This window comes from Ischnura elegans, chromosome 1 (genome assembly GCF_921293095.1).
Source record: "Ischnura elegans chromosome 1, ioIscEleg1.1, whole genome shotgun sequence".
NCBI classification, from domain to species: Eukaryota; Metazoa; Arthropoda; class Insecta; order Odonata; family Coenagrionidae; genus Ischnura; species Ischnura elegans.
Window position 1 is genome coordinate 32,486,385 of NC_060246.1, and position 23,349 is coordinate 32,509,733.

Below are 23,349 nucleotides of genomic sequence, written 5' to 3' on the forward strand. Positions count from 1 at the left end.
AATTTGTAATCTCCAGTTACCAAAAAAACTGAGATCTTATTTCCAAATGATATAACTTTCACCTAACTTCTGATTAAAAAAATTAAGTACAAAAGTAAATCATTCAAAATTATATGAGCTAATTACAGTGCAACCTCGATATAACGACACCCCACGGTGCACTAATAAACACTCGCTATAGGCTATAGCGAGTGTTTATTAGTTTATAATTTATAGCCTATAGCGAATTGTCGCTTTACCGGAGGTGGAGCAAATAATAGCCAATATACCTGTTGCGAACAGATATACAGGAAAAGGAGTGGTGCGGCGACAGATAAACATCTATCCGATAAACGTAAGCATAAATCCAGACGAAAGGCGATGTTTTTTTGCATCACTAAATTTCCTTACTCAAATAACGACTAACTATTCAAACAATTTATAAGCGCCGCACTGAATAAAAATCATGCAAAGCATTGTTTCGTCAATCATTATATTTATCGAACGACAGTTTACCACATAAATTTGAGACTGAGCACTCCATTAACTTCATTTCTAACAGATCGCTAGCAATTACAGAGGTTAAGGAGTCTTGATGAAGGTCCTCCGGCGGTGAAACCCTCGCTATGGCGAGAGCCAACACCGAAAGGGTCTCGTAAAAACGAATTTTTTAACACGCTTATTATAGGGTCAATTGACGGTGCATCGGCTATCTCTCGTAATAGCGGGGGTGTCGCTATAGCCCGTACTCGCTTTAACGAGGTTCCACTGTAACTAAGTAAATTAAGGTAACATAATATACTCCTGTTTATAGGGCACATGAAAGTGAAGTTCACATGCGTTAATTCGTTGCCAGACTAACAAGTAATTCAGTATGGAATGTCAAAGTTGGAGCTGGAAAAAACATCAAGTACCACTTCACAACAGAAGAGTAAACACATGAAAAATACAGCGAAATATCCTTTCACGAATCTCTCAGAAATGCTGGGGATATATCCTCAATAGCAGCATCTGGATTACAAGTGAATGAAAGAGTAAGGGCATAACGAACCCCGGACTTCACCCTTTCCACCTGGTGAAGATTCTCAGAGCCAGATGTAAAAATTGAGACACGCCCTGAAAGCAAAGATTGTCATAGAAGAAGAGCAAGAATAGGAACAGGTGAAAATGACAATAGAAAATTGTGAGAAATCAACAACTTCACTTATACTATACACCGTAATTCTGACAGTGAAGAATATGAAATTCTAGTAAGATATAACTAAATTTAATTCAGTGAGCATTAATAATCTACAGAAACTCACCAGTTTTTGGTTCAACAGTCCTATTTAGTGGACTTTTGTATGTATCTCTGTATATGAATCTGCCACCCGTAAAATGCTTGTTGTAGTCATTCAGGTATACAAGACCAGTATAATGGAATGATTCATATGTTTCCTGCAAAAGACAGATAAATTGTAGATTAACTTTTGAAAATAGGTAAGGATTAGAAGAATCCAAACGCAATTTTAATAGTGAAGCTTGATATAGGAGAACTCTATTGACATATTTTCCCATCATTGTCTATATTCAGGGTCAGTACAGTCATGTATATTCAAATTTGTCCCCCTCAAATTTTTACGTTCATCTCACAATACCAGATAATTATGTACGTTCAGATAATTGTCAGATGTACTGATGTCCTTTAATAACCACACATACCCTACTTAATGTGAAAATTCAACTACAACAGATTTCTGATATATTCATATATCATCAATGCAGAATATCATCAGCATTGCTGACATTTTCAAACATGAGTAAAATACATATAGTCCAGGAAATGAAGCATTTTGGCTCGCAATTTTTTCAAACTGAATCGATTTTCTTGAAATTTTCACAATAAGTAGGGAATATACCAAGAATCAAAATCTATATCATGCCGACGGGCGCTTTTACCCTGGGGGTGGTTTCCACCCCATCTCGGGGGTGGAAAATATTAATTATATTTTGACTACAGGAATCGATAGAAAAATAAATTTTAAGAATAAAATGTTCTTTCCATTTTTTGCGTAAAATTAATATTTTTCGAGTTATTTGCGATTGAAAGTAACAGTTTTTTCACGAAAAAATCAACGATTTCAATCGATTATAGGCAAATAACTTGAAAAGCATTAATTTTATTAGTAAATTGTGAATTACAAAACTGTAGCTTGTAAAAATTTTAAAAAAAATCTTATTTTATATTTCCTTTATGACCAATTCGGACCGAGCTACAACTTGTTGATGGTTATCTATTGTTTGTCATATGCTAAATTTGAAAGATTCAATGCCAAATAGCGGGAAAAATGTAATTTTCGAGGAAAAGTATGTGATCTGTTTAAAAGTGTTTTTAAAAAACTTTCTTAAAAGGAGAAAAAAATATTTTTTATCATGAAATTTGAGCGAGTTATGATTAAAAATAAGATCAGTCCCTACTTTTTTGTACGAAAAAATCAGCGAAAAAAACTCCTTATTACCACAATAGACAAAATTGATCAATGCCCTTCAGTATTTCTCTTTATTTAAGTATTGTTAATTGATCCTAGAAGTTGTTTTAATTTATAGCTCTAAATTTGGAAAAAAATGGAGGAAAAAGTGAAAAATCATTTTCTACAATTTCGTTAAAAATGCTCTTTTTTTCAAAATAACTCCAAAAAAACTGGAGATATGAAAAAAATGCTAGAGTAACAAATTGTAGCTTCTTTATTTTCAAATATTTTGGTGTGTTTCAATTTTCTATACAATAAATATTTGGTGAGATATTGATAATTAAAACCTCTATTTCCAAGGGAGCTCCACCTTATTTAAACCCTTAAATCCCTCCCCTTTAAAAATAAATGACTCGAAAAAAATTTAATTCACATGACCTTGTAGTCAGTAAAAACCCTACAAAATACAATTTAAATGAACTTTCTATCATAAAAAATAAAGGAGCTATGTTTGAAATACCAATCAAATTTATTTTCGAAAAATTCGAAATCCACAATTCAGAGCATAATATTCCTCATAATCAGCATATACTTTGTGTACTTTACGTTAGAAGCTAACGATACACTCAAATTTGCTACAAAATAAACACGTATACCCATAAGATGGTTACATACGTACACATATGTGAGTATGTGTGCTCTCGCTTACAGTGACCTGTGAGCATGCATGTGGTGGGAAGACTGTCCGAAGCCATACAGTCTCCGTTTGATTGTGTTTCATGTAATGTCTACATAAATGTACATTTATTTGTTTATGTTACCATGACGAAGTTTGTTCTGTTTATCCTATTGTTATATCTTTTCTGTGCTGTGATTAAAATCATGAGAGAAAAAAGTGAATACATAATAAAAGGAGTTAGAAAGTGAATAAGAAGATACAATGTGATAAATAATTTTTATTTTTAGGGTAAATATTTTTTTTTACATTAACCCCCAATAAGGGTTGATTATTATGGGTTGAAACGCCTTAAAATTATTTTCCAAACAAAAAAATAATTATACAAATAATTTAAACTAAATTTTACCCGTATTTAGCTTTAAAATATAATATTTTAAGTTTCAGCTTTTAGGGGTAGTTTTTACCCCTAAAAAATAAAAGGCGCCCTTCGGCATAATATAGATTTTGAAGAATCTAATCCCAACTATGTATGCAAATCGATTCGGTTTGAAAAACATTTTTATAGGAGGTATGATCAGTATAAACACAAGTTGTTATGCAAATCGATTCAGTTTGAAAATTCTTTTTTACATTAACCCCCAATAAGGGTTGATTATTATGGGTTGAAACACCTTAAAATTATTTTCCAAACATAAAAAAATAACATATAATTTAAACTAAATTTGACACGTATTTAGCTTTAAAAAATAAGTTTTTAAGTTCCAGCTTTTAGGGGTAGTTTTCACCCCTAAAAAATAAAAAGCGCCCTTCGGCATAATATAGATTTTGAAGTAGGGGGTATAATTAGTCTAATCCCAAATTTTGGTGCAAATCGATTCAGTTTGAAAAAATTGCAAGGTTTTTCACTTTTATGAGCTTCATTTCCTGGACTAATAATACCTTTCAAAATTGTTCCCTTAGCCATTTTTGACTGTATTAATAGGACACAGACAAAATAAGAAGGAAAGCAGACTCAAAAAGGAAGTGAATTTGAACACACAAGGCCATAGAAATAGAAATACATGGAAATATAATATGTAAGAATTCAATTTTAATTGGTAAATTATTAATGAGACATTACTAATTTCATACATTTTTATTAGACCTACGAATATATTTTTAGCTTAAAAAAATTCAATCCTACCTTATCAACATGAGGAACCCAATAATGGTCATGCACAGTATTGGGTTCTTCTGATGTTAATCGGGAAAAAAATAGTGGATGGGTAAGATATGGGGATGCACCAGCATCATGACCTAAACTATAATGGATTCTTATTGCCTCCCGCATCCTATTTTTCAGGTCACTGGAAAAAGTAATAAAGCTACCATTAACTTCTATGATGAGTAGAAAATGGATCACTTCTTGGGGATGACAAAGTTGGCTAATTATCTCACTCATTTTTTGACTAAATGAAACAAACAGAATGATCAAGGTTATAAAAATAGCAGTTCCATACTTAGCCTATAACACAAGTTACTCATCTAAAAGTAGCAACCTTTAATAAATATCCCCATAATGATATCAGTACAAAACACAATAAGATTTTGAATAGGTCTACAGTTTTTCTATTTGTCTGAAAACTGTATTATTGGCAAGTATATACAGTAAACTCTTGATTTTACGAAGTTTTCGATTATACGAAGTGATATTGCGGTCCCGGTGAAAAGCCTATGCTAAATACATGGCGCTATTCGATTATACGAAATTTTTTGAATTTACGAACCTCGGCTCGGTCCCTAGGAGCAAATGGCATTCGTTTATACGAACTACGGCGAAAATTTTGTCAACAAAACTAGTTACGCCGGCGTAAGTAGCTACAAAATCAGCGCTTCCAACTGTGGTCCATCAAAAGTGCGAAATCGTAAATGATAATGCAACTTTGGAGAGAAATGGGTCGCCAAAAACCTCACTGTGGGAATATAGGGGGAGTAGGAGTTAAGTTAAAATATCGCGGCTGACATTATGCCCCTATTTACGTGCCTGTTCGTAAACATAGCATCGACAATAATTCGTAGTTTAACATGTCAGGAAGGTCGCGCGGAGTATTTCGTACACCCCTAATTAACCCTTTGCACTGCTGTGAACGTACTTCGAAGACTACTTGACTACTTTTCGCCGAAGCACTTCGAAGGGTGCCTAATCCGGGACCCTTTCCTCGACGAGGTCACCCTCGCTGGCCCCTGAAACTGGGCTATTTTTTAATGCATTACCTGACGCAACCCTGGGTTTCAAAGGAAAAAGGTGCCATGGGGGGAAAAAGAGTAAAGTGCGTGTTACTGTGGGGCTGTGCGTCAACCAAACGGGCACGGACAAAATAAGCCCGTTGTCATTGGGAAATTTGAAAGGCCACGGTGCTTAAAACATGTAAAATTGGAAGCCCTCCCCGTTTTTTACCATGCAAATAAAAACAGCTGGATGACCCGAGAAATTTTCCAGCAAACGGTTATACGTCTACAGAGAAAAATTGCTGGAGAGAACAGCAAAATTGTTTTAACAATGGATAATGCCACCGTTCATAAATACGTGGAAGATCTAAAATTGGCTAATGTTCGAGTCCTCTTTTTACCCCCGAACTCGACTAGCAAGTCCCAGCCCTTGGACCTAGGCATTATCCAGAATTTTAAAGTCCTATGCCGGAAGAAGCTTGAGCGGTATTACTTGCGATGGATCGTTATGTATACATTCATCTATTTTGCTCATGTGCGTTTGGATATCGATTTAGATATTTTTATTCATGATTATCATTCTTTCAAATCTATTTGCTACTTTTATAAATGGGAACAGAAATTAATAACATCCCGAAATGGACGTTGATACATGCAATCCGCGCCATAATATCTTTTCGTGTATATATTGGCCTTTGTGAATGAGCAACTTAAATATCTTAAGTACTGGGCTCTATTTACCGCCAATTTATATTTTATAGGCTTCTCGTAATGAAGACGCACTTCCTAGTCTAACCATGAACTTTCTTCTCACGCGCTTCCCCATTCTCCCATGCTGGGGTTCTGTCTTTCCAAAGCCGTCCCTTCCCTCCTGCCGCCTTTGACTGATCTTGCTGACACCCACCTTACGCATCCCAAACCCCTCCTTCCCCAGCATTTCCCATTCACTCCCTCCCTAAGGAGACTGAGCTTGTGTGCGTCGCAAAAAAATACGGCCCCCAAAAGTAGACTGAGGCAGAGCTGAAGGCCATTTCCCCACCCTTCTTTGTCCTGCCCCCTTCACCAGTCCTTGTGCTGACCACACTTCTTCCCTCAGGCAATCCCCATCCCACTCTTATTCACCCCACCCACTGGGAACGTTCCCCGATTGTGGAGTAGGGCATGGTTCATCTTTACCTGCAACGGGGGGAAGTTATTAACCGGAGAGAGGCGGAAGAAGTATCTTCCACTATCGGGAAAATGGTGCTGCGCTTATAATTGTCTCTCTTCTTCTCAGCTGACTTTTCAATTGAAATTAATTTCTTTGCTCTTTCCACACTATATTTATTTACGATTATGGCGCGACTATTTTTTTGTGCTAAAACTAAGAAAATCTTTTCTCTATGTCAATGATCCTTTGCCTAACTTTCAATACGGCGGAGAAAGGAACACGAAAACTAAATGAGGTGACGGTACAGGTTTTTGCGTGTCATTTTTTGGGAATTCACGCTAGCGAACCAATACTTAACCACGTTGAGAAATGATAAAACGTCTCTTGTAGGAAAACAATCAATGTGGATAATAACGTTTCTATCTATATTTCTCCGATACTGTAAGATGTTTCTCCTGTCGTTTTCCGGTTGGAACCTTGCTCCTGTCGGCATAAAAGGAGAGAAACATACTATAGGAACAGGTCACCTCACACCCGGTATGAAGAATACAGTCCTGATGAAGAATTAAGTCTTAGTCGGACGGAGAACTCAAACAGAATTTACTTCAAATATTCGCCAGAAGATAATGACATCGTACGTTATTTATGATCGTAATTGAATCTCAGTGAAAATAGAGCACATTCTGCTGAAAATACGAAGTAACTCGAAATATTAACTTACGAAGGTTATTTTGGAAACGGGCTAAGACCCTTGTTTTTCTTTTTTTCTCGTCACTGAGCGATAGAGGGCGACATAAATGGCGGTTAGGCCGGCTGCCGCTAAAATTCCGTGGGTGTCAGAAACAAATATCTATCTTTTGCATACTTAATAGTAGCTATTGGCTCCTAACCACAAATTTATAATTGTTAATTCTTATAATAAACATTGCAATTCATTATTTGATTACGTTTTCTAAACTGGTCGGGAATTTCTTTAGCGATCGTTGATGTTGAAGTATGAACAAGAAATGGGAATTTTATGGTGGTATAATTATTTAACGATTTTTCACATCATAAATCGATACCAAAAAGCCTTTTCTATGAATTATACCGAGAATAACCACCGAAAACATTTAAATAAGACCACTAAAGACAAAAAACGGCGGAAGAAACAAAAGCGAACATTTTTTTCGTGACTTATGAAAAAGGTTTGAATTTACGAAACTCGATTTTACGAAGTGCCAATTTTCCGGTCCCACTGACTTCGTAAAATCAAGAGTTTACTGTACCTACATAAAAATAGAACTATTGGATGAAATTAATCTAGATAAACACTGATCCTGGGAGCATATTAGCAAAGCATACAGATAGTTATAATACTTAAATTGGTAAAACTAATGACTAAGAGCAGAAAAACTACACTGAGGCCTTTCATTTTATTTCGATTTATAGAATTTTCTTAAGTTATAACTTTAATACTGAGTGTAGAGCTAGTAGAACTTTCTTCAATAGATGGCAAAAGTATGACATAGTCGGCAAACTTGACATATTTGGACCTTACGATAGGGTGGTTTCCTATTATTTTTTATTGCCCAAATCGAAAGATTATTACTCCTGGAGTAGGTATTTCATGCTTTTAGATATTTAAATGACAATATCTATTTTTCGCGATTAAATGAAAGTGAAAATTTTCAAACACGCGAAAACGCGACGGCTAAGATGAATTCTGGGAAAAGCCCATGTGATGTCTAGCTGCTGCTATGTGAGGCCACCCAGTAGCATGGCAGTGGCGTAGAGTACCCTGCTAGCAGGTAGCGCTTGGCTTAAATAAGGATTATTAATACCTTATCAAACGAAGGAAACTTGCCGACCTTAGACAATTTTAATGAGTGATTATTAAGAGATGTTTCCCTGAGCTCTGTGCCTCATGCATGCATTGGTAATCTCATTGTCAGATGATGTAAAACTCCTATCTACTCGTATAGAATCTAGGTCCCTGTGACGTCACGTGGAGTGGCATTGCATGGGCGCCAATCTGGCCTTTTTAAAATGAGGTTAAAATTGACCATTGACATTCGTCTAAACTGGGATTTCTAAAACCAAATAATTTGTATATTATGAATACATAAATGGTGGGTAACAAATTGCAATCAATGCCTATTGTTTTCTTTGTTGTAGGAAACTAAGCTATTGATTGAATTTCCCCTTTTTCCAATGCATAAATGATTATCTAGTGTAAAAGTAAGAGCATAATGTTGTGACCGGGATTATTTGGGGATTGTTTTCGATTTCTGTTATTTTCCATTGTGCTATTTTTCCCTTTCGCTTTTGCCTGTTTGTCACCAAGGAAGTGATTTCACTTTCGACCTATGGCACATGGCCCTCAGCCGTTTGCCGAGAGATTTTCTCCCGGACTTTTACTGTATATTTTCGGATTGTGGAAACTTCCAGCTTCTTCTAACCATAACGCCCAACAATAATATACATGTAAATATCAATTATAATTATTGTCAATTACAACAAAATTGCAATAAATAAAAATCATGAGAATGCCTAGAAAGGAATACTACCTATGAAAGTTCCGAGGTTTGTGAATCTTCAATTTACACAACAAATATATCCATAAATGTTTTTTGTTTTACATCCATATGTATAATTAGTGAGTTTTGTCACAGTTAATAACTGTATTTCCTGATGCTTCAGGCCAGTTATGGTATATTTTTATGTCTCTTCTACAAAATTAATGTCTGTAACATTTAGAAACAATGCATATACAGTTGAGGACCTCAAATCTGGTTTCCAGAAACCTGGAAAACCAGAAATCCGGAACATCTGAAAATTCCTCTGTGTAGTGTTTTGACTTGCCACCTTGTGGCACCACTCTCCGAGCCTTGCTCTGCATCGAGCAGGAAGTTAGCACGTGCTATGAACATACGCTAACAGCCTAGGCAGGGACACGTACGAATCTCAAATATCGAGCACAAGAGCCCAAATGCATTTATAAATTAACTAACTAACAGCATATGCCATGAAAACAAGAAATCCAGAATCCCTTTGGTCTCAAGCTTTCTGGATTTGAGGTCCTCAACTGTATTTCCAAGTGGCTGAAAGAGGTGACTATCAGAAGGTTGAAAAAGATAAAATCTGAGGTTAAAATGGACTAGGAAAACCTTAGAAAGTTTTTAACATACATATTTTTTAAAGATATACGTAGATTACAATATCAAGTATCAAACTTGTGTACATAGTCATTAAAATCTTGTGAAGCAATAATTCATACCTGTATAGAAGACATGAAGAAACAGACAAGATAAAGAGAAGCCAAGTCTGGAAATGCACACCTGAAAACCACAGATTGACAAGTCGGCAGTTTCAGGGGTTTCAAATCCTCTAAAAATGTTCGGAAGATATTGTCAAAGTGAACCCTCCACAAATATGCCTCCTCCTCCTCTTCAAGTGAAATCCCACAAAAAAATCCTCACTACAACTATGCAGAATAGTGAGCAAGTTATTTTCTTATGGAAAGTAAGACAACTACCCAGACATTGAATTATGTCTACCTAATTTTGCAGAGATTTATGTATTAACACATACATTTTTGAAAATTCCATAGAAAATGTTACCAAACCCAAGTGAGAAAATCTGAGAATTGTGAAATCTAGATTTCGTAGCAACCATACATGAGAACTTGGATACATAAGTTTTACAAGAATAAAATAAGTCACAGTAGGTGCTCAGAGAAGATTCCATGAATGTGGGGTTTACATGCCACAATGATACCTCATTGTGCAAAAGGAAGTCAAGGAAGCAGAGGCATGTCTTTTACCTGATCTTTCATCCAAATTCATAATGTCACTCCCACAGAAACAGATTAAAAGTGGAGCATCATACCAAGTTCAGAGAATCATGTCATTAATTTGGACACTGAAGTGGAATACCATTCCAGTGAGCTACAGTTGGGGAAATTTTATGGTGCATCAATGAAGTATAAATTGATATGTATATTAAAAAATAAACTTTGCTTTATTCCACACAATATTCATTAAAAACTCTACCAGATTGACCTTTTCAGGTCTTTATCTGAATTTTTACTCTATAATTTCACCCAGGGGCGGATCCAGGATTTCTTTCTGGGGGGTCACAAGCAAGGCCGTATCCAGGATTTTGTTCTAGGGGGGGGCACAAGAATACCTTGTAATACAAAACGAACGCAATGATAATCGGACCGTATTAAAAATCTTGCCTATTTTTTACAGGGGAGCATGTGCCCCTTGTTGGGGTTTCATTCTTGTGTCGGCTATCAGCCAGCAAGGTTGGCAGGCGTGAGAAGGCACGGCTCATTTTTTTTTGGGTGTGTTAGTCACGCCAAGTGATGTAACATGTGTGGTTCATAAAGGTTGTTCACTCCTGCTTATTGTGTATTTTCATTGCCCACATCAATGCTACACTGCTAATTAGCCTACCCCCTCCTCCTAGATCCACCTATGATTTCACCATTCCACGAAGTGAACTTGCTAACCTTTGATTTGACAAAGTATAAATTTTTCCATGATAAACAAGAAGTACTTACCTGAAAACTCTAATCCCATGAGCAGTAAAAAGATTCTTTGCATGAGGCAATCTTCTTGCATCAATGAATTCTCCTGAGTTACCACGTCCACTTGTCAGTGCTCCAGAGTAGAGGTCCAAAATAGATGCTGCTCCTAGGGATCCAGACTTTGAAATTTTTGGATTCAAAAGAAAGCCTTTAATCGCCGCAGCCAACAATGCATCACTCTCAACTTTGGATAGCAGGGAATCTGTTACAATCCGTCCACATCGCTTAGGAATGCACCCTGAAATAAATTTTTTGTGACTTAACTCAATCATAAAAAGCCGAATGAATCCTACCCAAAAAGCATAAACTTATTAACCCCTTTTAACCCACGGCTGCCTCTGGGAGAAGTCAAATTTTAAGATTTTTCATCTTTAAAACTTGAAAAGTTTGCCCTCAATCATAATTATTGTGGTGGCAAAATATTTCATCATTAAACTTTACACCACAGAATAATATGTAGTTAAGGTATTTCCTGAATAGAGCTGAAAATTTACACATTTTTGATGTTACTTAGAAGCAACATGGGTTATAATGCACTAAAATTGCAACAATCTTTTACTCATGGTAAATGTATACTCCAAAAATATAGAACTAATTTATACGTGCAATCTGAAACATGAAAACATGACCAATTTTTCTACCATTCTAGTGCTTGACACAACTTCACCTTGTGCACACGCATAAAAATTAGTTTCGATCCACCCTTGTTTGCCTTAAATATCAACCAATATTCGGTACATTTTCATCCCTCTCATGAAAGCACACAATCCTAAATATGGGAAGACATAATTTCTTTCTTCCATCACTATTTTGAGTATTGTACTTCCATCACTGTATTATTTTTTTCTCACCATTTTTAAGGTACCTTATTCTTGAAATCAAATTTTGCTGGAACACTTAACATGGCCATAAATACTCACTTCCTCATTTCATTAAGAATCTCTTTTTATTAGGGATGGTCAAATCGGATACCTTGGATCCAAATATCCGTGGATAATGCCCTTCATCGGATACATCAGATCCAAAGTCGTGGAAGACGTCGGATCTGGATCCGAAATTTTAAATTATAGCTTAAGTGAATGTAGCGCCCCATTACAGTGGAAAGAGTTCCGATTCTCCCTTCAAATGCAGTCGCAGTTTTTTGAAAGCTCTCGCAGGGGTTACGTAGCGGAATTTCAGCCGTGGAAAATAAAAAAGACAAAATATGACTGGCACATAGTGTGATTCTTCCCAAGAACAATCATCGGGGTAATCTCAGCATCGTAGAATAATAACCACGTCAAAAGTAACTATGTCGCCATGGCTATGATTTCAGAAAACCACCCTCGCCCGTCCATCAGCCCGTGCTTCTGTTGTTTTTTTTTCATTTCCGAAATCACACAGACCATAATTCATTTTCTTCTAGGAAAAATATCAAGTTACAACAGAAAAATTGCAGCTTGTTTCATCCCTACAGCATTACATCTCACCAACTGACCTTTTTTGGCCTACCTCCTTCAATTCTCTGTTTCTGGAGGATAAATGCTAGGTGAGTGACTAACTGGACCCGAAGATGTCTCGATGGCTTCGGCAACTAGATGATATGCAGGAGATTTAAAAGAGAATGAGGCCAAATGCGACGCATTTCTGACGATATTTCAGTTTTTTTTTTCTCACTGATTACCACTAAATTTTCTATTAACAATTTTTTATTTTTGACTATAGTAAAATGCAACATTGTCCAAACAGCATGATTTTCAAAGAAACAAGCGTAATATTAACCCCTCAAACAAGCAGAGACGGATTGGATACGCCAACTGCATATATCACATAGCTCACCCGGCTTCGCTTTGAAGGCAACGACATCACTAAAGCAAGATCTGACTTGTTCGTCCTTGACTCCCTCTCTCACGGCCTCGTTTGTTGAAAGACTGAGGGAGCATGTTCCTTCCCCTCAATCTCTCCTTTACGCGCTTTTGATGCCCACCCCTTCCTCTTGCTGAGCGGTCGTCTCGTTGGTCTGCATTTTAGTAAGTTTCAGCCAGACAAATATTTCGCTCAACTCATGCAGTCAAATGTGTACCTCATAATGTTCAAAGGTTGACTTATTGCAAAGATCCTTTTCATCTACAACCTTCCCATCTAGTTCAAATCATAATTATATACCAATCAGTGGGAGTTCTTTGATGATAATGTTCTTTTCTGCGAAATTCACTATACACCACCACACAAAATAACCAATTTATTTCGTTGGTATATTATAGAGTATAAGAATACTGAATGAGAGAATGGTAGCTAGTCTTTTGAGAAAATTCCTGCAGAAAAAATCACTTGTGTTTCCAAAGTTCCAACTAAAAATTTTTGCCAAATTGTTTTCACTAGGAAAACTTTGCGATTTTTCTCCCAACAAAGGTAATTTAGGGATAACCCTTAGGCAAGCTTTTTCCTTCCAAATATGTTCTTTGGGGTGCAATAAATATGAATTAAGCCTTCAAAGACATGAGGTGGGAGTATGGCATTCTAAATCCGAGGCTGATAGCAGAGCTTCAACTACTTTTGCTCACAGCCCAGGCCCTAGAGGCTCATTTTTTTCAACTGGAAATACATAATTCCTTTTAATCACTTCTACTAGCCTCATTTCATTTTCAAAGGTACATAAAAACAATAAGCATAAGATTAGGTTTAATCTAGGAAAAAAGATGAAATAAAACAAGCATTAAATTGTTAACAAAAAGATACACTATGCACATACATTATTACAAAACATGACTTAATTATTAAGGAGCAACCATGATCTTTTTTATACTAGCAACACCATATCAATTCATTCTATTAGTTTTCTTTACAGCCATTCATTTAATAAAGCTCCCTACAGAATACAGTCAACAAACTCAAAATTTGGAAGCCAGTGCATTTTGATGAAAATGATATCTGAAGCAAAAAGATGCATATTTACCAAGGGTAAGAAAGAGAATGTTTACGTAATCTTTGGGAGTGGAGTGACTGATTCTTTGTGTGACAACTTGCATAAAGGTAACCTATACTACAACGAAAAACAAATTTTAGTTTCCCAAAATTCTAAATGCACGATTATTCAACAGGCATGCTATTAATTTCTTCAAAAATGTGTTCATGAAGTGATTGTTAGAGTAAAAAATCATGCAAAGACCTAAATATTCTTCTCAAGAATTTGCAGGGCTCAATGAAAAAAAGAGAAGATCACACAACCCAGAGTGAAAGTTAAAATATGAAGGAAAAACACAAAAGCCTTTTTCTGGAAAGATATTATGGAAGTTGAAAGCATAATAAATACCTGAGGTTGTGTGGGTCACATATCTGTAGCCACTTTAGACAAGAGGGCTGGAATATAAATTTCCTCAATTTTATTTACTAAATCGCTAAACAAATAACATTTAACAGTGATACTAAACTCAATGATGCATACATTTGTATAAAATGCACAGGAATATAATATAAAAAGCATTTCTAAAAATATAAAGTAGGAAACCAAAAATAAATGTAACAGCCAGGGATGCATCTAAGTACTCGCAATAACGTAAGCAAGATATAATTTTTTTGGAAAGTACAAAAGAGAGAGAACAAGCAAAAGGAATTGCTGAAGTTATGAAGCACTGACTGAAAAACTTTACAAGCAACCACTTTCAGAGAGAGGGCTTCTTCAGTGCTCAGAAAATTTCTACTTCAGCATGCTGCTTAACTCGCAGTTTATCTATCTTGATCATTTTATAGGTACACTCAACATTTTTCAGCCCACACATAGATGCTCACAATATATTTAAGTAGTAAATATCGCAGATCTTATCATCATTTAACATGTGCTTAACTTAAACTTTGATCTTAAGTAATTGCTAATCATTATTAGCCAGCATATTCCTGCAAGATAGGGAGGCAAATTCAAAGGCCTGGAACCACCTAACTGAATTCAAAGGATAATATGTCCTTTGTTCCTTATACCGTATATGTCTGAATATAGTCCCCCCTTTTTTTCCAAAAATTCCTGTGATAAAAGTTAAGGGGGGGACTATATTCAAACCCATTTTTTTAATTTTTCCCGAAACTCGAGCCTCAAAATTAGGGGGGGGGGACTACATTCAGAGGGGGACTATATTCGGAGGAATACGGTACATCTGATCACCTCTTATCACGAAAGTTACATTCTATTTTGAAGTCAAACCAATTTTGCATTGTTGCTAACGGTAGTCCCCTCAGGAATAAATAGGTACTAGGCGAGGATCCCACACCCCCACCAAAATGGGGATCTAAATGCACCACTGATTAACTCAAAGATTCAGAAGTCACTCATGAATGGCAGAAAAGTTTGCCCTGATAGCCCAAGACCCCTCTGGTTCCCAAGTACCCACCCTCCAACCTCCCAGCTTTATCAATAGAAAGCAGCTATGAGCAATGGACCATGGTGAGGGTATCTCCCCACATGACTTGGGGGAAAGATGAGATACGGGAAATTCCTCTACAGCTGGACCATTTAAACATTCTGAATCATCCCTCCTTGTGACACAAAGTAATAAATGAAGAAAGACTAACTGATGGCACAGTCACTGAGTATCCGAGGAAAACAAAAAGAGTAAGGGAAACTAAAATGCCTCTAGAAGCAGAATTGGCGCCACAAACTTTGTCCTAAAACTTTTGAAAGTGACTCTACATTTGACTTCATGACCTCATGGTATAAAAAATATTCGACCTTGTGGATAACTCCAAGAAGTATTTTGATCATACAAGGAAAGATGACATGATTTAATTTGTTTTGACAGAGATTGATGGACAAAGATGATTTTCAATAATAGCTTATATGTTTCCAAAACCAAAAATAATCAAACAGAATTTTCAATTTTTTTGAGAAGTTTTGTTATCATAATACTGGACTGTAAACTACTCATGAACTTTTTATAGAATGCCTTTTCGGGGTACATTTGTCACTATCATGTAAGATAGTATTGTGCAATTGATTCATACTGATTTACTGGTGATGGGGGGCTGGCAACTGCATGATCAGCTTTACAAAATATGACCAAAAAGACAAAAATGATGGCTAACTTAGGACATTACATACCTTGGACAAAAGACTTGAGTTCCTCTTTATAGTCTTCTGAGCAAGTGACCTCTTGGGATCTGTGATGGATTCTTTCCGTAACAAGAGCAAAGGTTTTTTCACGAGTCACTCCATCTCTAGAAGTAGTAAAATATACAACCACAAGGGCTCCCAACACCAAAATCCCTCGACTCCATATTCTGTGAGAAGTAAGGTTTGGGACAGGACCTCCAAAGCGTTCCTTCATGATGTTTTTATCCGCAAAAGAAGAGATTAACAGTGATAGAGAGCTACATAAAATTGTTGAATTCATACAAGTAAATGTATCTACACTTAAAATGCAATTCCCACCAGAACACTCAACAAAAAATAAGTACATACTTAGTTCCAGAATATCTAACATACATCTCTGTTTTTACCACCGGTTTTCCACAACAATTCACTTTTTGGGTAGCATTTTAATGAATCGAGCCACATCTCACAGTTAAATCCAACAATTTACCAACTATAACATAGGTTCAAAAAGAGGACTTTGAAAAGACTGCTTTAGTTTTTAAGGTTTGATACCTTTATTATGGCGTGACACTGGTGGGTCAAACTCAACTTTCTTCAGGTGCAGTGACAAATTTACTGTTGTTTTGAATTTTGTGGCAGTTGTCATTTGGCAAAATGGGAATTCAGAGGTAAAACTTGGCGTGTCTAGACCATAAATGATATCCTATGTGATGCACTCAAAATTACATGTTAAGAGAATCGTGCTGCCAAGGAAGAAACTCGTGTAACACAAGGGAGATTGTGAACCACCAGTGGATCACACTCTCGCCAGACTAGGTGGAATCACGTAAAATGGCCTACTATCTGTAACTTGGCCCACCACTGTCAGCGAGCTAGTCAGAGAAAATCTGTCAGCAACCAATTTTGTACGAAACACATCTATTCTGAGTTAGAGATGATCCCACTCCCTGATATGACTTCAGAATAGATTTCACAACTTAAGTTTAATAAAGGGTGATTGGCACCACCATTTTCAGACTTTGACACTAACCTCAGTCTACCGCTTGGCTTACGAAAGCCCAAAAACTAGCATTGCCAAGTCACAACAGTCGCCACGTGCCACATTCTGAGGCACTGTACATTAGCATAGTCTTTAGATGCACTGGCCTGGAATGGTGGCTACTCCATGATCCTCCACTTTCTCACTACCCGCTACCATTGGCGGAGGGTTCCCAAGTGTGGTGCCAACTCTGGGCAAGGGCTAGAAGATGAACCTACATGGAACCCACAGAATAAAGTATACCCGTGACCCACCAGTAAGTCTCACCACAGTCTGAACCCAGGAATGGAGAAAAAGCTCCACAGCAAAAATGTTTTAGGTAAGCAAATTCATACGAACAAGCCACATTGACTGTCAGTTTGAAGCTCTAATTATTAGTTTTTCTACTTTGTATGTTTGCTTGCTGTTTTCATGTTACAACTATAGTCATTTAACATAGACTCACTCATATTTCACATAATTTTCCAACTAATGTCTTTTTTGTTCATAAGAGAGATTTTCTTGAATATATGTTGATTGATTCCAAGAGTACCAACACTTTTTTTAACCGTTTTACAAGTAATACGGGGAAATACAATAAAAATTGTACACCCTAATCTCAAAGCCTTCTCCACAGAGCACCAAGGTCCCTAGGATCCCAGGTTCTGCTAAGATTCAACAGTAAAATTTCACACCACCAAATCTTCTACCCAGCATAATGCCGCAGAAGAACAAATGGTGAATCCATGAAAAATCAATGCAATGAGAAGAACTTCCTCATAGGCTCAACAATATAGACTGCCTCCACGTCTCATTATAATTCACCATGATGACAGAAAAGAGATGCAGACCAATAGTTACGCTCTTAGCCCATAACCTTTCCCTTAAAAGCTTCATAAAACCAAACCTTTCTTCCACAGTCCTTACCAATACCTCATTTCCATATCCCAGCTGCCACACAGGACCCCACCCCCAACCCAATTAAATAAGTTTCAAAAAATTAGTCTTAGGGTCATTTTCCTATTTTTCAACACCCATCGTCTTTGCTTATATGCATTAACTCTAGTGTAAAGACACTGGGATTATTAAACTGTTGATGTAAAAAAATAATGAATTGCGTAAAGCAGGAAATTCTCAATGCTATCTTTCAACAATGTATGTACATCAATCCCAACAAATAGTACTGGAAACAAAACATATTTTCACTTGCTTAAATATGACGTAGTGCCAAAACTAACTTTGTTTTAATATCGGCAATTACATGTATAATTAGGTACCCAAAGATGTAGCTAAAATTGTTTTTCAGGAGAGAGTGAGGGTATGGATTGGGAGTTCACCTAGGGAGTGGGTACTTTTCATGTGGGGGGGGAACTTTGTTGGAGAGGACACCCTAAGAAGTCTGTATCTCCCAAGCATTTTGGGAGGTGTTGATCTCTAGACTTGTACTTATTGGTAGCCTTGTAATTACCTAAATATTCAACAATCATTCCTGGGTGATTTCATCTCAAATCAGGCAGAGGGGTGTCAGGTGACCATCACCGATTTCTCTGAAATTTATATATGTGAAAGCAGTATTCTTATGATGAATAATGATGCATCTATTTCAGCTCAGAACTGAACCGTTATAAAGTTATTATCATTTGAACATTGCAGTGTCAGGCCTAAGAGTAAAAAATGAAAAATCACATTAATACCAATTGCTAAGGAACCACGGCTTTTAAAGCAGTGGTTATTGTTTCATTTTGAAGAGAATTCATTTATGCACATTATGGCATAACTTGCAAGTCATTTGAAGCAGTAATAAACAAATAGGACTTGTTTAAACAATAAATATTCGTCATTATTTAACAATTTATTACTAAATAGGCCACCTTTTATTTTCTTTAAAATTTCTCACTGATCTGATCTGATCTGCCTGATTTGAGATGAAATGGCCCTCCATTCAACATAGATTAGACACACCAGAACAATACATGATCTTTGAAAGACTAATTGACTTTCTGGAAACCAATAGCAATATTAGCAGCTCTCAACATGTTCAAATGCAAAACTGGGGGTTGAGCTTCTACGGCCTCCAAACCTGTAAAAAGGAAAAAGCTCAAATGGCCATATAATTCTCCCATGGCTCGTCCACCTTGCAAGTAAAAATTGTCACTGTGTTGGGATGCGGGAAGGGGGAGAAATTCACTACTGCAGGGACCAAACCCCAGCCTCTCAACCGGAAAGCCCAAATAACACACACATTCACTCACAACACGCAAACAAAACAAGATCCTTTGTGAGGGCTGTTGGGTTCTCCTTAAAGATTCTTGTTCCACAAAAAACCGGAAATCTTCACAGGATAGGCCAGGGATAACCAGTGATTTCCGCAAACACATGCACTCAATACGCAGTCACACGCACATTCTCTCTCCCACAGATGGCTTCAATCTTCCGGGAAAAAAATAGCTCAAACGAGAGCATGGTCAAGGTTCGGCAAGGGGACGAGGATCCACACGTATACGTATTTCCGCGACAAGGTAGCCCTCTTCAGTGTGCTGAAGGAAAACAAAAGCACTTCCAACACAAGGCTGAAAGTGGAGAGGATGGGAGGACAACCTAAAAGAAATAGGAAAGAGAATGGGGAGGGGGGAAGAGAAAGCAGTGAATTTCTCCCCTTCCCAAAAACCAACTCTGTGACAATTTTTACTTGCAAGGTGGACGAGCCGTGGGAGAATTATACGGCCATTTGAGGTTTTTCCTTTTTACACTCTCAATGTGTTGTAAACTTTATACTCCAATCATTGCAATTTAAAATAATTAAGAATAAAACATTTAATTTTTGCTTTATAATACCAAATAAGTTTTTTTTACCTCTGGAGGCAATTCCTTTTTAGCAAGTATGTTTTTCTTCCTCAAAAAATAAACATAATCCCTAGCAGCAACTTCCATGGCATCATCTTTTTTCGGTGAGCTGCCTATTCCTACATATTCATATCCATTTAGTCTCAACTTGCAAGTATAATGAGGATTATTCTGGGGGCCTAAGGAGTAAAAGCTTACATTAAACAAATGAATAACATATATTTTAACAACAAGTATCTGTTAACTATAGAATTACATACCAGATGATTGAATTTCGTACTGAGGTTTAATTTGCCTTTTTCCACACCATTCATGAAGAAAATCGTGCATTTTTGACATTTTTGCTTTATTTTATTATAAACCAAGATACAACCCTGGAAAAGGAACACAATCAGTTTTAACTGTCTTGTATTAATCTGGTCATTAATGCACTTAAAGTATACATAAACCATTTCACAGCGGCCCACCCTCTGGAAACCTACCAGTCACATGCGGCAGAGGCGCTGAGTGCATGGCAGGGAGGATGTTAAAGTACGTTCAGAGCAGTGAAAGGGTTAACCTGTATCCCATGAATTTGATATAAAGGTAGAACTCAAGACAAGGTCCAGTTTTACTGAGGCAACCAGATAAAAATGTTCACAACATCTCATTTGAAGGAATATAACACGAAAATTTGAAAGAAAGTCTAATTATAAATTTTCCATTTACCTATTATTATAAAATCAATGCAACTAAGGTTGTACTCTGTTATTAATTACATTCTTCAACATTCCTATCACTGTGAAATGGAAATTTTATTCTGTAGCTTTGGAGATGACAGCAAAAGTAAGCAAACTTGAGTTAGTGTGTGGTATCATGGGTTAAATAAATGATGCAGGAACTAGGGGAGGAAGTAAAAACTGACCTACAAGCTCAACCATGAGAGCTTTGTGGCTCATTGCCAAAATCCAGACGAGAACTCATCCTTTACTAACAGCAAACTTCCCTTTAAATTGCATGTTTTAAATGCAAGGACAGAACAAATGTAAGACTGATGCTCCCTCATGTTAATTTATACGCTGTTTTTTCTTATATTACATATTCTTATATGGTACATAATAATAATAATAATTCTGATATCCAGAAAGCTGAAAAATTTGGCAAATTGGAACAATCTCAGCAGGAAGTTCACATATCAATGTAAAACAACACACGTTCCACAAAATGGGAGGTCTGGTCACACTAATTTGGACCATGGCGATTTAGTAACCAGACTTGATTTTTGACAATCAATCAATTCAAAGCACTCCTTAGGAATGTTATTTCAGGTAGTTACACAGAATAAAACTCCATGAAAGAATCCATTCCTCCGTTGCAAGAAGTAAATTTGATGGTGCACAAGTGCAATTACTTACTTACAAATGACTCTCTTGAGTTAAATAAGAGCCTGCTAAAACGAAAGAACCATAAACATAGTTGAACAAATCTTGGGAAAGATAGCCATTGATAATAGTGAGAGAATACGGATGTCCTCAATGCAGTGGCGGATAAATTAGAGCCCCCCCCCCCCCCAGAGCTCAGAGAAATTTTTAAGTTTAATCCATTTTACTTAATTGGATTGATATTACTAATACAATAGCATAAGGATTAATAAAATATAGCTTGGAAAGCTGTAAAACTCACCATTTTGAACCATTTATCTTAAAATTCCACAATTTATTAATATCGTACCCACTTATCCTGGTGGGTATGCCATACCCCCCACACACCCCGGTATTAGTTGCACCTAAACCCCCCCCCCCTCCCCCCAGCCTTAATTCCTAGCTTTGTCCCTGCTGCAATCTATTGCACTTTAGCATGGTAATTGCAACTTGCCAATGAAAAACACCAATATTTATTCTGGTAAATATAATGATAACAACAACCTTCTAACAACTTTTTTATTACATCTCATCCAGGAAGGAGTGGAAAAATGCTGAAGGAAATTGGATTAGACTTCAATGACAGAAGAATCATATTCCAGCTGTACAGGGACTAGGTCACTAAAATATGCATACAAAGAGAAAGAAACATAGAAGGAAATATTAACCAAGGGGTTCAGCATGGATGTAAGCTATCACAAGTGCTCTTCGATGCGTACATGGAGGGAGTGAAGAAAGTCATCAAGGTAAATGATGAAGAAAACAACGCGTTATGATTGACAATGCAATCACAGCAGACAACAAAGCTGACCAACAGGATCCTCACAACAGACGATTGAAAAAGTGTTTCAGGAATACAACATGAAAATAAATAGTAAGAAATCCAAGATAATCATGAGTACAAGGAAGAGAGAAAAGTGGCTGATGTTGCCAGGGATAGAAGGAACTTTACAAGAGCATTCATAGCAAAGAGGCCGCTATAATGCTAGAAGAGCATGAAACTTGAGATCAGAAAACACTAAATGAAAATATTTGTGAGGGCAGTGGCTATGGTTCTATGGCAGGTCCTGAGGTTCTGAAGCTTGGACCATAGGAATCTGATCAGAAATAATAGAGGCCCTTGAAATCAACTACTTAAGGAGGATGCCGAGGACAAAATAGACGGATAAGATGAGGAGGTATTATAGAATAGTAGGAGAAGAAAGGAAGACCAAGGGAAATGTACCAAGGAAAGACCAAAAAGGGGAGAATGGAGGGCTGCAGTATACCACTCTCAGGATTGCAATACTATGGATGGCAGAAACGAGGGGAAAAACACGTATCCTTCAACCATTACAACTACTCTTAACGCTACATAAATATCATGTCCTTCAGAGGTTTGGAATGAGTCGTGTGATAGTGAAATAACTACAGGACGCTATTAACGTCACCCAATCATTACGAAGTTAAAATCTTTAATTACAAGGAGAATTCAAGAATGCATACATATAATGGATTGATAGGACATTAAATCTATTCAAGAGCTATTATTGAATCCAAATACCGATTCTTGAGGTGCGGAAACGTTGTGTTACCACTATAGTGGAGGTAAATTGCAACCTAAGGACGAATCACCTGACACTGATTCCAAATAAAACCAACGTTACGAGCTAAATTAACGAACTCTTACGCTGGAATCGACTAATACTAAAAAATATGATGACACTCTCCTGTAACTTTCCTGCTATATTAAAGAATAGATATTAACGTTGACTACGATAAAAACAGCTTATTACGCAGAACAAAATATTTTTACCTGGATTAATAAATTTCTTGAAGATGATTCTTTCACTTTGTCAAGCCAACCATTGTCATCCGTAACAGATTTTGTTTTTGTCAATATTTACAACACCGCCATGCTGTGATCGAAACAAGCGATATTGATTAGGTCGATAGCATCGATAGTAGACTGCTGCGACTATCGATCTTACTGCATATTTCGTT

General features: G+C 36.7%; 1 protein-coding gene across 1 annotated transcript; it reads right to left on the minus strand.

Moving 5' to 3' along the window:
• Window positions 1–844: 844 nt before the first annotated feature.
• Window positions 845–23,267, minus strand: LOC124158216 (2-oxoglutarate and iron-dependent oxygenase domain-containing protein 3-like). Its single transcript, XM_046533407.1, has 8 exons — window positions 23,162–23,267; window positions 20,227–20,340; window positions 19,976–20,145; window positions 16,111–16,330; window positions 11,016–11,280; window positions 4,292–4,454; window positions 1,284–1,416; window positions 845–1,095 (listed from the first exon to the last, which is right to left on the minus strand). Exons 2-8 carry the CDS (start codon window positions 20,303–20,305, stop codon window positions 944–946), a joined length of 1,182 nt encoding a protein of 393 aa, XP_046389363.1. The 5' UTR covers window positions 20,306–20,340; window positions 23,162–23,267; the 3' UTR covers window positions 845–943.
• Between the last annotated feature and the right edge of the window lie 82 nt (window positions 23,268–23,349).

Excerpts from the sequence above, each read along its gene's own strand:
- LOC124158216 (XM_046533407.1), bottom strand. The coding sequence starts at position 20,305 with ATGTCAAAAATGCACGATTTTCTTCATGAATGGTGTGGAAAAAGGCAA. Across the intron at positions 4,455-11,015 it reads CATGGGATTAGAGTTTTCAG|TGACCTGAAAAATAGGATGC; the intron begins GTAAGTACTTCT and ends TACTTTTTCCAG. Across the intron at positions 1,417-4,291 it reads GGGTTCCTCATGTTGATAAG|GAAACATATGAATCATTCCA; the intron begins GTAGGATTGAAT and ends TGTCTTTTGCAG.